The 12,779-nt window shown below is 47.0% G+C and overlaps 1 protein-coding gene across 1 annotated transcript in view; it reads left to right on the forward strand.

Annotated features, from left to right (window-relative positions):
- Nucleotides 1-6,458, forward strand: part of AGA (aspartylglucosaminidase) — a 9,940-nt gene extending 3,482 nt beyond the window's left edge. The window contains exons 4-9 of the mRNA XM_036458037.2: nucleotides 278-390; nucleotides 2,051-2,165; nucleotides 2,828-2,903; nucleotides 3,743-3,850; nucleotides 4,480-4,613; nucleotides 6,225-6,458. Coding sequence (XP_036313930.1) covers nucleotides 278-390; nucleotides 2,051-2,165; nucleotides 2,828-2,903; nucleotides 3,743-3,850; nucleotides 4,480-4,613; nucleotides 6,225-6,325 — 647 coding nt within the window. The 3' untranslated portion in view covers nucleotides 6,326-6,458. The remainder of the gene's footprint in view (nucleotides 1-277; nucleotides 391-2,050; nucleotides 2,166-2,827; nucleotides 2,904-3,742; nucleotides 3,851-4,479; nucleotides 4,614-6,224) is intronic.
- The last annotated feature ends 6,321 nt before the right edge of the window (nucleotides 6,459-12,779 follow it).

A 12,779-nucleotide genomic window follows, 5' to 3' on the forward strand; every position in this document is an offset into this window, starting at 1 on the left:
AGGAGCGCCCTCTTTCCTGGAAATAGAAGAAGGGAGGCTGTGGGGAAGTGAGGGAGGAAAGGACAAGCGTCATAACACATACCCCCGGCCTCACGCAGGTCCCTTTGGGAAGGGCGCTGGAAGCTGAGGGAGCTGTTCATGTCTGGGTGCTCCTCTGTGCACTCTGGATGGTGTGCCCCATGTGAGAGCGGCTGAAGCACAACCCTTCCCCACACGGATTTTATTGAGAAGACAGTCCCAGCTAACTGGCATTTCTCCTCTTCTTCCTAACCTCCAGCCACCAAGTTCGCGGAGAGCATGGGCTTTGTCAATGAGGACCTGTCCACCGATGCCTCTCGAGCGCTTCATTCAGATTGGCTGGCTCGGAACTGCCAGCCGAATTACTGGAGGGTGTGTATGCCTACGTGTGAAAAGTGAATGCTTTCCAAGTGTGGAGTGGCCTCCCTTTGCTCCCTGTTGTCTGCCTGTTGCCTGTGGCGATGGTTAGCGCCCTGGTTGCACCCTAGAACGGATGGATGAGTTACGTTGACTCGGGCTGAGTTCCTGAAATCCCCTTGCTGTGCCGAAGGCATGTCCCCAGGAGAGAGCGAAATGGTTGTCAGGCTGGGAAGGCTCCATTACGGGGAGAGGGACCTGCCTCAGCGGGAACGGCTCTGCTTGTATTTCCTTAGACCAGTGGCTGACAAACTCCTTAGTCCACAGAGCCAAATACCAACAGTACAACGATTGAAATTTCTCTGGAGAGCCAAATTTTTTTAACTTAAACTTCTCCTAACGCCACTTGTTCAGAATAGACTCGCCCAGGCCGTGGTATTTTGTGGAAGAGCCGCACTCAAAGGGCCAAAGAGCCACCTGTGGCTCTCGAACGCAGTTTGCCGACCACGGCCTTAGAACAACAGTTTCCAAGTCGAAAACGTCGAAGTCTGGAAACCATCGGTCTAGCATATTCCTCAGCGGGTACCCTGTGCAGTTCCCCGGGGTCTCGCCCTCGTGGGGCTGGAGGCTCTAGAGTCTAGACTAGGGGTGTCGAACTCAATCAGAGAAGGGGCCAAAATCTAAAATCCAGCCTAAATCGCGGGCCGAATGGTTTACTGAACAGTCATAAACTGTCATTGTGATGGAAACGCAGCGGAGTGCAGTGATGACAGCGCGGTGCGGGCCACATTGCAAGGCCTGGCGGGACGGATTTGGCCCGCGGGCCTTGTGTTTGACACATGTGCTCTAGACCTTTAGGTGGCTGATGTGTTCCTAGTGGGGAACTTGATCTTTCCGCTGTGGGACCGGGGCCTGGGGCAGGCTGACTTTGCCATTCAGGGTTTTCCTGTGGGCTGTCCGGCCGCTCATCTGTTTCTTCCCCAAATTCTCACTGCCTGTGAGGGTCGCAGGAGCGTCTGGGTTAGTGCTTGAAGAGGCTGCGGTGTGAAACCAGGCCAGGGCGGCCTGAGCGCTCTAATGATGAGACACGAGAAGTACGCTCCTCGCTCCAATGCTGATCCACGTGTTCCACCCACTGTATGAATTTGGTTTACTTTCTTGAGCCTTTGAGATTCATAAAGGACTCAGAGAGTAAAACTTAGACTTTGTTCACTGGAACCTGGTTTGGAAAAAAAAAAAAAAAGATGGTTTTAAAATGGAGTTTGCTTTGAATTGGTAATTCTTTGGTCCAGGGAACAAATCATGAAATTTTGAGGTCAGGCCGCAGACCTAATTCTGTTAAGGATTAATATGGACTACAAAGTCTTCACTTATTCCTGCCATTATGCTGAGAATTTTAGGCACATGAAGAGAAAAGCTGGGGATCTTTTCCAGACTGAGTATATTTTCCCCCCCACATTGCTTACGTCTGAGACCACGAGGTGCTTAGTAAAACGATATCCATCTGTTCACAGAAGGCTCAGTTAATCTTTGGCTTTGAATTCTTATCTTTCCCACACCAGATGTCTCTTTGAGTTCTTGCTAATGTTCATGATTGTACGTAACTACCGGTACTTGCCGATTTCTAAAATCACCCTTTCTTTCTGAGAAACGAAACTTAAATCTTGTTTTCCAGAATGTTATCCCAGATGCTTCAAAATACTGTGGACCCTACAAGCCACCCAGTGTCTTCCAGCAGGCTGGCTGTGCCTCTGGAGAGACAGAAGCTCACTACGGTCATGACACTATCGGTAATTTGTTTTTGATACAGTTTTTGTGGTTGAAGTTAAGCTGTTTGTCATTGACTTTCTGTGGTTCTTTTTCATCCCTATTCATGTGGCAGAAGGTGATTTTGATTGTTTTAACTGCCAGGTTAGACTTAAAGATATGTTACATTCAGCATACCCACACACACACACTCACACGCATTCTTTCCTTAGCATTTCTACACATTTTGGCAAGTTACCTATACAAGACCCCAATATCTAATGACTATTCACTTGTGGCTTTTTAATGCTTATTTCTGTTTAGCTCTGTGATAATTTGATGTTTGCCACAGTCACATGATCTTTCCAGGCTATAATGTTGAAAACTCTCTTAGTTGGTATCAGTGATTTTCTCTGTTGTGATCTTTGAAAAAGCCTTGACAAGGAACTGAGGAAACTGAAGGACAAGAACATGGGGAAACTGAAGGATAAGAACAAGTCTACCAACTGGTGCTGTGAAACCAGCTCATTAAAAAGCACACATTATAATAGTTGGTATCATTTGCAGTATTCCCAAATGACCTATTTTCTTCTACCTGAAATTCACGAAAGATGAAATGTATATAACTAACTGTTCAATTATTTGGTTATATTTGAGGTAAACTTTATAGTTGACACCGACAAATAATTTTTTGTTTTAATTCCAGGCATGATTGCAATCCATAAGTCGGGACACATAGCTGCCGGTACATCTACTAATGGTATAAAATTCAAAATACATGGGTCAGTGTTTCTAAGAGAACGGCTCTCACAAGTATACCTTGAGTGCAAACCCGTATGTACTTGCTGCTTTGGGAGGTTCAAAAGCAAAGCCTGGCCCTATCATGGCTGAGATAATCAGCTGTGACAGAGAGGAAATCAGTATCTGCTAAGTGCCCAAGGGGAGGGCGGGCCTGTTGGCTTGAGAGTTGGGGTGAGGGAGGGGGTGAGCTGATTAGGCTGAGAAGTCAGGGAGGCCAGCAGGGAGATGCTGGGAGCTGAGCCTGAGCCTCGGGGAGGGCAGGGGACATCCAGGTCAAGGTACTGACAAGCTGAAGTCCTTCATTCAGTGCAGGGCTCCTGCTGGCTGGAAGGGGAACAGGGGAGGAAGACGAGTCAGATTTCAGTCCTGCTCTTAAGTCAGTGCAGGATTTCTGGATTTTTTTTTTCTTTTTCTGGAGTAATAGAAAAGGACTGAAATTTTATGGCAAAGAAATACTTTGGCCCAATCTTGGCACATTAGCTAGAAAGCAGAAATGGATAGTAGGTGAGGAAAATGAATTTGAACCTGTTGAGGTAATCCAGAAGTCCAGTGACCAAGGATGGGAATAATGGAATAGCTGCTGTAAGTCTGTGCCATCTTGATAAATTAGCTGGTATCTAATTCTTATAGAATTAGCGGAGGTTTGTGGAAATCTAAGTTGAAACTTAGGAAAATCCTTTTCTCTGTGTTCTGATGAGGAAATTACAACAGTTACCATGGCTAAGTGGACATATCTGCTATTATTGAAACAGCTCATAAGATGATTCCATTTTTCCACTTGATTTCCTGACCTAAACTACTGTGCTGTGTCCTCTCACAGTCGCATCGGAGACTCTCCAATTCCCGGAGCCGGAGCGTATGCTGACGACACCGCGGGGGCCGCCGCGGCCACGGGGGACGGGGACATACTGATGCGCTTCCTGCCCAGGTGGGACTGACAGCCTCAGAGGGGAATGTCTGTCACGGTGGATGGTCACTTCCTGCCACGTAACCCGAATGTGTGTTCAGGAGCTTCTGAAGGAGTCTGCTCGCAACCCTGTCCCCTTTGCGAGGGAACAGCATGGTCACTCACACTGAGTAACCATGGTCCTCTGGAAATGAGACAGTAATTCACAGAGGAGGGTGCCTAGGGTCCATGTCACTGAGGCAAGGCCACTGGTACCGGCGCTGTGGTAGCTGATGATAAAAGTCGGAAACACAATCGCGGAGTCTGACCCCTGGAATATAGTCACGAGCAGGAGGTGCTTCGCACAGGCCCAGTGTTTCTCCTATTGATCGGGGCCTGTTGCTTAAAGAGGACCTCTGTCCCTTATGACCTCTGGCTGCTACTACCAGGTAACAGTTACTCCAAAATAATAGTCCCCGAAACTGATGCTCCGATGAATTGACAGGCAGTGTGTCAAGGTCTGCCTGTGTTTTCCACTGCTGCTCCCAGCGCCTGTTCATTTATCCTATCAAACTTGGCAGCTTTGATAGTTTCAGAGGCCTCTCTTAAAGTAACTAAATTTAGAGTTAGTGTAACTTTTGATTCTCAAGTGTTGCCTCTGTTCCAATCAGCTACCAAGCAGTGGAATACATGAGAGGGGGAGAAAGTCCCACCACAGCCTGCCAGAAAGTGATTTCTAGAATCCAGAAGTACTTCCCAAAGTTTTTTGGGGCTGTCATCTGTGCCAACGTGACCGGGAGTTATGGTGAGTCGTACTTGGAATTTGTCTCTGGGTGGAACTTGGAAACGTTGAATGAAACCTACCCTTTTGAACATCCGGGTGCATTTTACTCCTCGACAGTGGAAAGGGAGGATGCTGAGTAGGCACTGGGCAGATGTCAGGATCACGGCGTTGGCAGTACACCGGGGCCCTGCTGGGGCCGGTGGGGGGCTGCACTGCCTGCTTCACTCTGAGCCCTCTGCCCTGAGTGCCCTTCTGCTCAGGCCATGCGGAGCTGGGCGGACGAGTCCGATGCTTTCGTTAACTGGAAGTAGGAAGGGGTAACTTCCCTTCCCTGCGTCTTCCCCATCCAGGATTTAAATGTCCCAGACACTTAGATCTTCGGGGGGCTCCACAGTATGAAATGGAATACTAATTAGCAAGCCAGAGAAGTCAGAGGAGGTATTTCTATACCGAGCAGGTCCTTTGCTTCATTTAATTTCTGTCGGAGCCCAGTGGCTTTCAAAGCGTTTCAAGATCAGCTGCCCCGGCTTCTCATTAGTGCGTTTTCCGATGGGGAAGATGCACAGCTGACTGATCAATATGACTTATTAGGTTAGACTACTTATTACAGTGCTTTGATCTTTTACTTCCCACAGTTCTGTATTTGAAAAACGTGTTTGAAGACTTCCTTACTCTTAAGTACTAAGTTACAAAAGTCAATATAACTTATGGGAGGGAAAGGCTTTATGTATAAAATAAGTCAGTTTCATTGATTTCCTCTTAAAAAGTAAACCTTAAAAGGCTCAGAGTTGGATTTAATAGGATGTAAATGATGATTATATAGTGATGGCTGACTTTAAAACTGTAGGTGATGATTATATAATAGAGGTGAGTCTGGTCCCTTACAGTGAACGTGGTGACATTAGGAGGGCACCTCCATGTCTGCACAGGTGGGCAGGGCAGCTGGAAGCCACGGCAGTGAGATGGACTTGATGAGATGGAGAGTGTCTTGACCAACAGTTTCGCACTTTCCATGGGATTAGAAGAGCAGGAAAGAGCCAAAACCGGTTTGGCTCAGTGGATAGAGTGTTGGTCTGCGGACTGAAGGGTCCCGGGTTTGATTCTGGTCAAGGGCATGTACCTTGGTTGCGGGCACATCCCCAGTATGGGGTGTGCAAGAGGCAGCTGATCGATGACTCTCATCGATGTTTCTAACTCTCTATCTCTCACCTTTCCTCTCTGTAAAAAATCAATAAAATATATTTTTTTTTAAAAAAAAAAAAGAAGAGCAGGAAAGAACAGGAGCCCGGAGGGGAGGGCTCTGGGTGAAAGATGCGCACGTGCTAGTGGCTGGGGAATAAAATCTCCAGATGTCCTGAAAAATGCCTTTTCTTGCTAAGGAAAGTACATGAAAACAGTAAATAGCAGCAGCAATGGCAGCACTTGTAGAGAGGAAAGCACAGCCTCTATTCTGAGGTTCAGGGAGATGGCTCACCCACTGGTCTTCCTCAGGACTGTCCGATCCCGGGCGCGGAGGGAGGCAGGCGATGCAGCGTCCCTCCGCGTGGCCGCTGTGGACAGCAGGCGGTGTCGGTATCCACGGTAAACGGGACCATCCTGTAACCGGGCGACTGTCTCTTTCCTCGGCCACAGGTGCTGCTTGCAATAAACTGCCGGCGTTTACCCAGTTTAGTTTCATGGTTTCTAATCCTCTCACGGAGCAGCCTGTGGAGGAGAAAGTGGACTGCATCTGAGCCTCTTCTGTGTGGGCGTCTGGATTCGGAGGGGAGAGAAGCAAAGGCCGGAGGTGACTCACCATCACTGCGGAGGGGGCCTCCCGCTCCAAGATCTCTCTGTAAAACCAGCACCACAATAAACGTGTGCTGAGCAGCGCCTCACTGTTCACGTGTGAAACTGCTGTTCTCCGTCTTATTTAAGCTCTGGGTATTGCTGGAAGTGAGTGTGCACATGTGTGTCCTTCATATGTTTACATTGTAGGTGATATTTGGGTTTGTACTGAGTGGTTTAAGGCCTTGTTACTTTTAGGAGTTCCTTCCATTGTGATATCTCAAAGCCCAAAGAAATCCTCTATCTATACTTGGAGACTTAAAGTAGCTAGAGTATCCATGTTTTTAGACCCAAAGGAGAAGGTAAGGACGAGGCCAGGCCTGATGAGTCCTGACTGAATTTCAGTGTGCCACAGCCATGGTCTCTTCTCACCGATTCCCAGTTCTGCACATCGCCCCTTAGGAATGAAGGTGCTGCTGTTCTGCATATGTTCGGAAGTCCAGCCGACCTCTTTTTATTTTATTTTATTTTATTTTATTTTATTTTATTTTATTTTATTGATTTTTTAGAGAGGAAGGGAGAGGGAGAGGGAGTTTGCTGACCACTGCCCTAGCCCACAGATAGGTTAACCAAGGTTAAGAGATTCATACAGCATCAACATTGTCACCTGAATGTGTATATTCACACACACTGCATGCAGTCTGATTCGGTTCTCGCCTCTCCAGCTCATGCCTTCCAGCGGGAACACTGCTGGCATACAGAGCGAAGTTGGGCAGCTTTAGTTTGAGCACCATCTCGGCTCAGTTTAGCAGCCACAGTTGGGAAAAGGCAGTGACTCTGGTATCAGCAATGTCAAAATGTCTTCATCATCACCTCCAGAGACTAACTGCACTCAGTTTTTAGCACAATAGGCAGAACGGAAAAACCATTATCACAAATAATGTAATAAAGAATTCGGTAATTCCACCCTGGCTGGGGGGCTCAGCTAATTGGAGCATCATCCCATCACCAAGAGGTTTCAGGTTCGATTCCCAGTCAGGGCACATACCCAGCTTGTAGGTTCAGTGCTCAGTCAGGGCTCCTACAGGAGGCAACCGGTGGATGTTTCTCCTCGCTCGCTGTCTCTCTCTACCCTCTCTTTGAAAATCAATAAAAACAAATCTTTGGGTGAGGATTAAAATAAAAAGCATTTGGTACATTCATATATTCTTACTAGTATATATCCCTGGAACAAAAATTTTAATCACTTGACTTGATTTACATGGGGCAGCAATGACTCTGTAGGGGTGGAGTCATATTTTACGAGCCAATGTAAGCCATGGAGTCATAACCCTGTTCATCCAGCAGCTGCGCTCTGCCTCCCCTGCCGACGGTGGGACTGCTCTTCCTGGCCCCAGGGTTTGGGGCAGCCCCACGACTGGCCCTCATGGGAGTGTTAAGCAGAGTGAAGGGTGTGAGAGCTCCCAGGCTTCCATTTTCTGAGCATGACTCCCACGTGATGTGAACACCCCATCCACCGGAGTGCCCACGTGACCATAGGAGTGGCCTCCTGACTGCACAGCGGACACAGGCGGGAAAGAAGCCTGTGTCAGTGTGAGCACTGGCACAGACTGCCTGTCCCAGTGGATGCACCAAACACGTGCAATATTCTACAAGTTGTGAGAAGGTTGTTGGCCTAATGACAGTGAACTCTCTGAAGAACAAAAGGAATTTAAAAATTGGCCGAAGAGACCTAGAAAGATAGTGGTTAGGAATTAACCAAAGGCAGTGGTTCTCAACCTTTCTAATGCCAGGACCCTGTAATACAGCTCCCCATGGTGTGGTGACCCCCAACCATAAAATTATCTTCGTTGCTACTTCATGACTAATTTTGCTCCCATTATGAAGCATAATGTAAATATCTATGTTTTCTGATGTTCTTAAGCAACCCTCCTAGTAGTTCTCAACCTGTGGGTCCCGACAGATTTGATTCTGGTCAAGGACACATGCCCAAGTTGCCTGCTCGATCCCCAGTAGGGTGGAAAGGGGGCGTGCAGAAGGCAACCAATCAATGATTCTCATGATTGATGTTTCTCTCCCTCTCCCTTCTTCTCTGAAGTGTTAAAACTAGTGTTATAAATGACATAAATGCAAGCTGTGTAAGAACATAATTGGATCTTAAGTGACATAAATAGCATTCTTATATTTAAAAAAAGATTGCTGACCTGAAGTTTTTAGAAATATACATGTGTTCTGTGTACACATAAACAAAAAAAATGTCTATTTTCAGCATCAGCAAGTGATTCCTTCTGTTAGAGAAGGCAAATAATGGGCTATAATGCATTCTTAATTGAGATATTACACACAGACCATATATAGTGTTAAATCCCATAGTTCTTAATTGTTAAACTTCTTTTTAAAGTGTCATTCAATCAGACGCTTGGTGATTGGATTGGGAGCTAAGCACATAATTGAACTCATTTAGTATCTTAATCATTTCATTAAATTCATTTGAAAAAAATGGCAATATAAATATATGTCCTAATTGCGTGCTAATTACAAAGATCAATTAAGACCTATTTATGCCACTTGACTGTTCTTTTTTGCAAAAGATTTCTGGATCCTTTGAAAAAGCTTCTAAAAAGGCATATTTAAAAATGTTTGCTTGTTTTCCTGAGTGTTATGCTATTTATGTTACTCAGAACATTTTCAACCCCTGACGGACGAAGTTAAAAAGAGGAGGTGCTTAGGTCCAGGAGAATTGCCAGTTTGTTTGTGGGCCCCTGTGCTCCATGAGGTCTCATTCTTGTACAGCCGAGGTCAGCCGTAAGGAAGTGCCCTCTCTCAGTATTTGGAGAAAGCTTGCCCATGTGGAGGATAAAATAATTGTCACATTTAACATGGGTGTAATGGAGGCTAACTTCCCACGGTCAACCTATTTGCTTCTGAGTTAGAGGCACAGGAAGCCATCAATAGTTCCCAGGCATGGGCCGTGCACTAAAGAATTGGCGACAAACTTGTGAACTTTCTGGGCTGTGCACTAGATGTAGTTGCTCATTCATTTTCTTTAATTAAAATTTGCTTTCTGCGGAGTGGATGTTGACACGCCATGTTTTTAGAAAATCATATTAGAGTAAATGTATAAAAGCCATCTCTCCCAACTGCCAGCCATCTATCTCTTCCTAACGTGCAGAACCCTTAGGCGCCATAAATGTCAAAATACATCCTTCCGTTCCTAAATAAAACCAGCATCATTAGTCTTGCTTTCTTGTTCTGTTCATGGTAATTAAGGCAAATAGAAAATTAAACCAAAGGCAAGTTCAGAATAAAAGCAATATCAGACAATCCAAGTTCCAAGTTCACTCAATTTAGTTCTAATGAAACTACAGTTGTGCTGTATAGAGCCTGCTTTTACCAACAAGGCCAATTGTTAAATTAGTAGTACCTTGAAGGTAGCCATGGTGGAAATATTTATGCCTCCCATGTCAGCAACCATTACTAATTAGGGCTTGTTTTTCCTCCTGGAGAGAGTTTCCCAGCACATCATTGTCAAAAAGTGTTTTGAGATATAGTAGATCTCGATCTCTCTCTCTCTCTCTCTCTCTCTCTCTCTCTCTCTCTCTCTCTCTTTCTCTCTCTCTCTCTCTCACACACACACACACACATTTTATAGGAACTCTGGTGAAGCCACATCACACAGGCCAATTGGAAGTTCTAGGGCAAATGTAAAATGGGAGTAAAGTATGTCCCTGATATATATCACCGTGGAGGTATGTATATGAAGAGCAGGAACAGGTCATTATCAGATCACCAGTACACCCACACATAACCCATGCCCTGCAAGATCCCAGTGTTCTCAGAGAATCCAGCATGGAAAGAAGATGCAAAGATGCAAGGAGGTTTGTTTGGTGAGACCCAGCTGTGAAAGAGTTCAGGCCAAGCTACCCTTTCTAAGTTCATTAGAGGCTTGGAAACCAAGCTATTCTGCCACGATGACCCCGGCTTTGGAGGCCGCCGTGGCGTGGCCCAGGCCCTTGCTGGCCTGCCTAGCAGCCTGGCCCCACTTCCTGCCTTGTCCTTTCGGGAGCTGTGCCTGGGCTGCCTTCAGGATGGCCAGCCTCTTCCTTTTCTGTGCTTGCCAGGACCTTTGAGTTTCTGGCCCCCGGTGTAGAAGGGGTGTAGGGGGCCCTTCCATCCCTCCTCTGTGTGTCACACTTTGAGTGACACTAGGCAGTCAGGACATAAGAGCTTCCAGCAGTGGTGGCTCTGGATTCCAGGGAAGGGAGGAACAGTGTGGTACGTGTACTGAGTGTGCATAAATACCCGCATCTTCATACACATCCACCTGGGGGCTGATGGGAACAGCAAGGGGCTGCGCCCAAACCATCTTTGGGGTTAACACTGGCTCAAACTCAGCTTCTCTGTTTTCTGGTTACATCGTCTTAGGCTCCCGATCACTGACCCCTTCATTCCTACAACAGAGCGCAGAGGGGGAGCTGGAAACCTGTGACTCTCTGTGCTCCCCTAGCCAGTATCAGCCTCATCATCTGGGAGCTAATTAAGAAGCAAAACCCCGCCCTGACTGGTTTGGCTCAGTAAATAGAGCATCAAGCCTGCAGACTGAAAGGTCATAGGGCATGTAGCTTAGTTATGGGCACATCCCCAGTGGAGGGGTGTGCAGGAGGCAGCTGATAAATGTTTCTCTCTCATCAATATTTCTAACTATCTATCCCTCTCCCTTCTTCTCTGTAAAGAATCAATAAAATATATTTAAAAAGAAGAAGCAGAATCAGAACTTCAGATCTACTGAACCTGCACCTTCACGAGATCCTCCGCAGCTTCAATCACAGGCCGGCATCTGAGCAGCTCTGAGCGAGGTCACACCCTGGTCTCTCCCTGATGATTCAGCCTGTGGACCTGCCAGAATGTGACCTTGGAATTTGGTAGCCCTAACTTGGACTTGTTCTTCCGCTGCCACATTCTCTGTGCGCCTCTGGCGAAGTCGCTCAGCTTCTCTCAGCCTTCCACAGGTGTCCAGGTGCGAAGTGAAGGCACACTGTAGCTGGCTGCCCTGGCTCACAGCAGGGCCCAGATGGACCACCTTATGGACCACCCACCGCAGCGCCTGGCTCACAGCAGGGCCTGGATGTCTGCGAACTCCGCCCCCTTGCCTAGTCTCTCTCCAGAACAAGGACTCGGAGTCTGTGGGCCTCATTACCTACTGCCAGGAAGTGAGAAGAAAATACGCATAAAGTATCACATCTTGCAAAAGTAACATCATATTCTAAAAACTAGTAGCCCTCAGGGGGCAGTGAACAGAATGAAGGCGGACCTCACTGTGCAATGTGCCTGAGAAGTAAATAAACCAGCTCCTTCCTCTACAAGGTGTCAGTCCAACTAGAGCCAGGCAAGCTAACATTTTTGTTTTACAAATTATCAAAACTGTGCCGTGACTTGGGGCAGGAAGTCTGTATCCCTGAAGTGTTGTCTCAGAGCAGGCCTGCTGTCGACCCAATTACCTATTAAGTGTTTTTAGTCTTTCCATGAAGAAATTTGTTTATTGCAAAGAGTTGTTCGGGGACAGAAATGTCTCCTAAAATGTCTTTTCTAATGCTGTTTGTTCCATGGCATTTTGAGGCGGCATGTTTTATTTTCTATTGAAGATGTTATTCTTCAAAAGTGCTTCAACACTCCTCAGTTTGCATTCAGCCACTTCGTGACTGTCCTGTAAATCTCTCACGAATAGGTCTCAGTGGGTCCTCTCTAATTGGTTAAGGATTATCCACAGAGAACACTGCCAACGCTCCCCAAGGCTTCTTTCAAGGAGTCACGGCACCAAACTTCTCCCGGGACGAGCGCCTGGACGCGGATGCAAACCAGCCATGCTCCCAGGCCACAGGTGCCACATGGCCCGGCCTGTCAGAACTGGGAAGGCTTTCCAGTGCTGCATAAGCGACCCATTCCAGCGACTCTGCTTCAGAAAACAAGCTATGTGTGTTCTGATCCTGACAAAACTGCTAGGAAGGAAGGAAGGAAGGAAGGAAGGAAGGAAGGAGGAAGGAGGAGGAGGGAGGGAGGGAGGGAGGGAGGGAGGGAGGGAGGGAGGGAGGGAGGAAGAAAGAGGAGAGAGAGAGAGAGAGAGAGAGAGAGAGAGAGAGAGAGAGAGAGGGAGAGAGAGAGAGAGAGGAAGAAGAAAGGAAGGAAGGAAGAAGGAAGGAAGGAAGGAAGGAAGGAAGGAAGGAAGGAAGGAAGGAAGGAAGGAAGGAGGGAAGAAGGAGTTTGGGGATCTTGGCTAAGAAAACATTCTTGTAGCTATTGTTTCATGAAGACTAACAGAAGGTGTCCAATGCCAAGGACTCTGGAGAGACCACCTCTATCATCTTGCAAATCTGGATAATAATTCCATGATCCAGTGGGGAGGAACACACACACACACACACA

Source organism: Pipistrellus kuhlii, unplaced genomic scaffold (assembly GCF_014108245.1).
Source record: "Pipistrellus kuhlii isolate mPipKuh1 unplaced genomic scaffold, mPipKuh1.p scaffold_m20_p_3, whole genome shotgun sequence".
NCBI classification, from domain to species: domain Eukaryota; kingdom Metazoa; phylum Chordata; class Mammalia; order Chiroptera; family Vespertilionidae; genus Pipistrellus; species Pipistrellus kuhlii.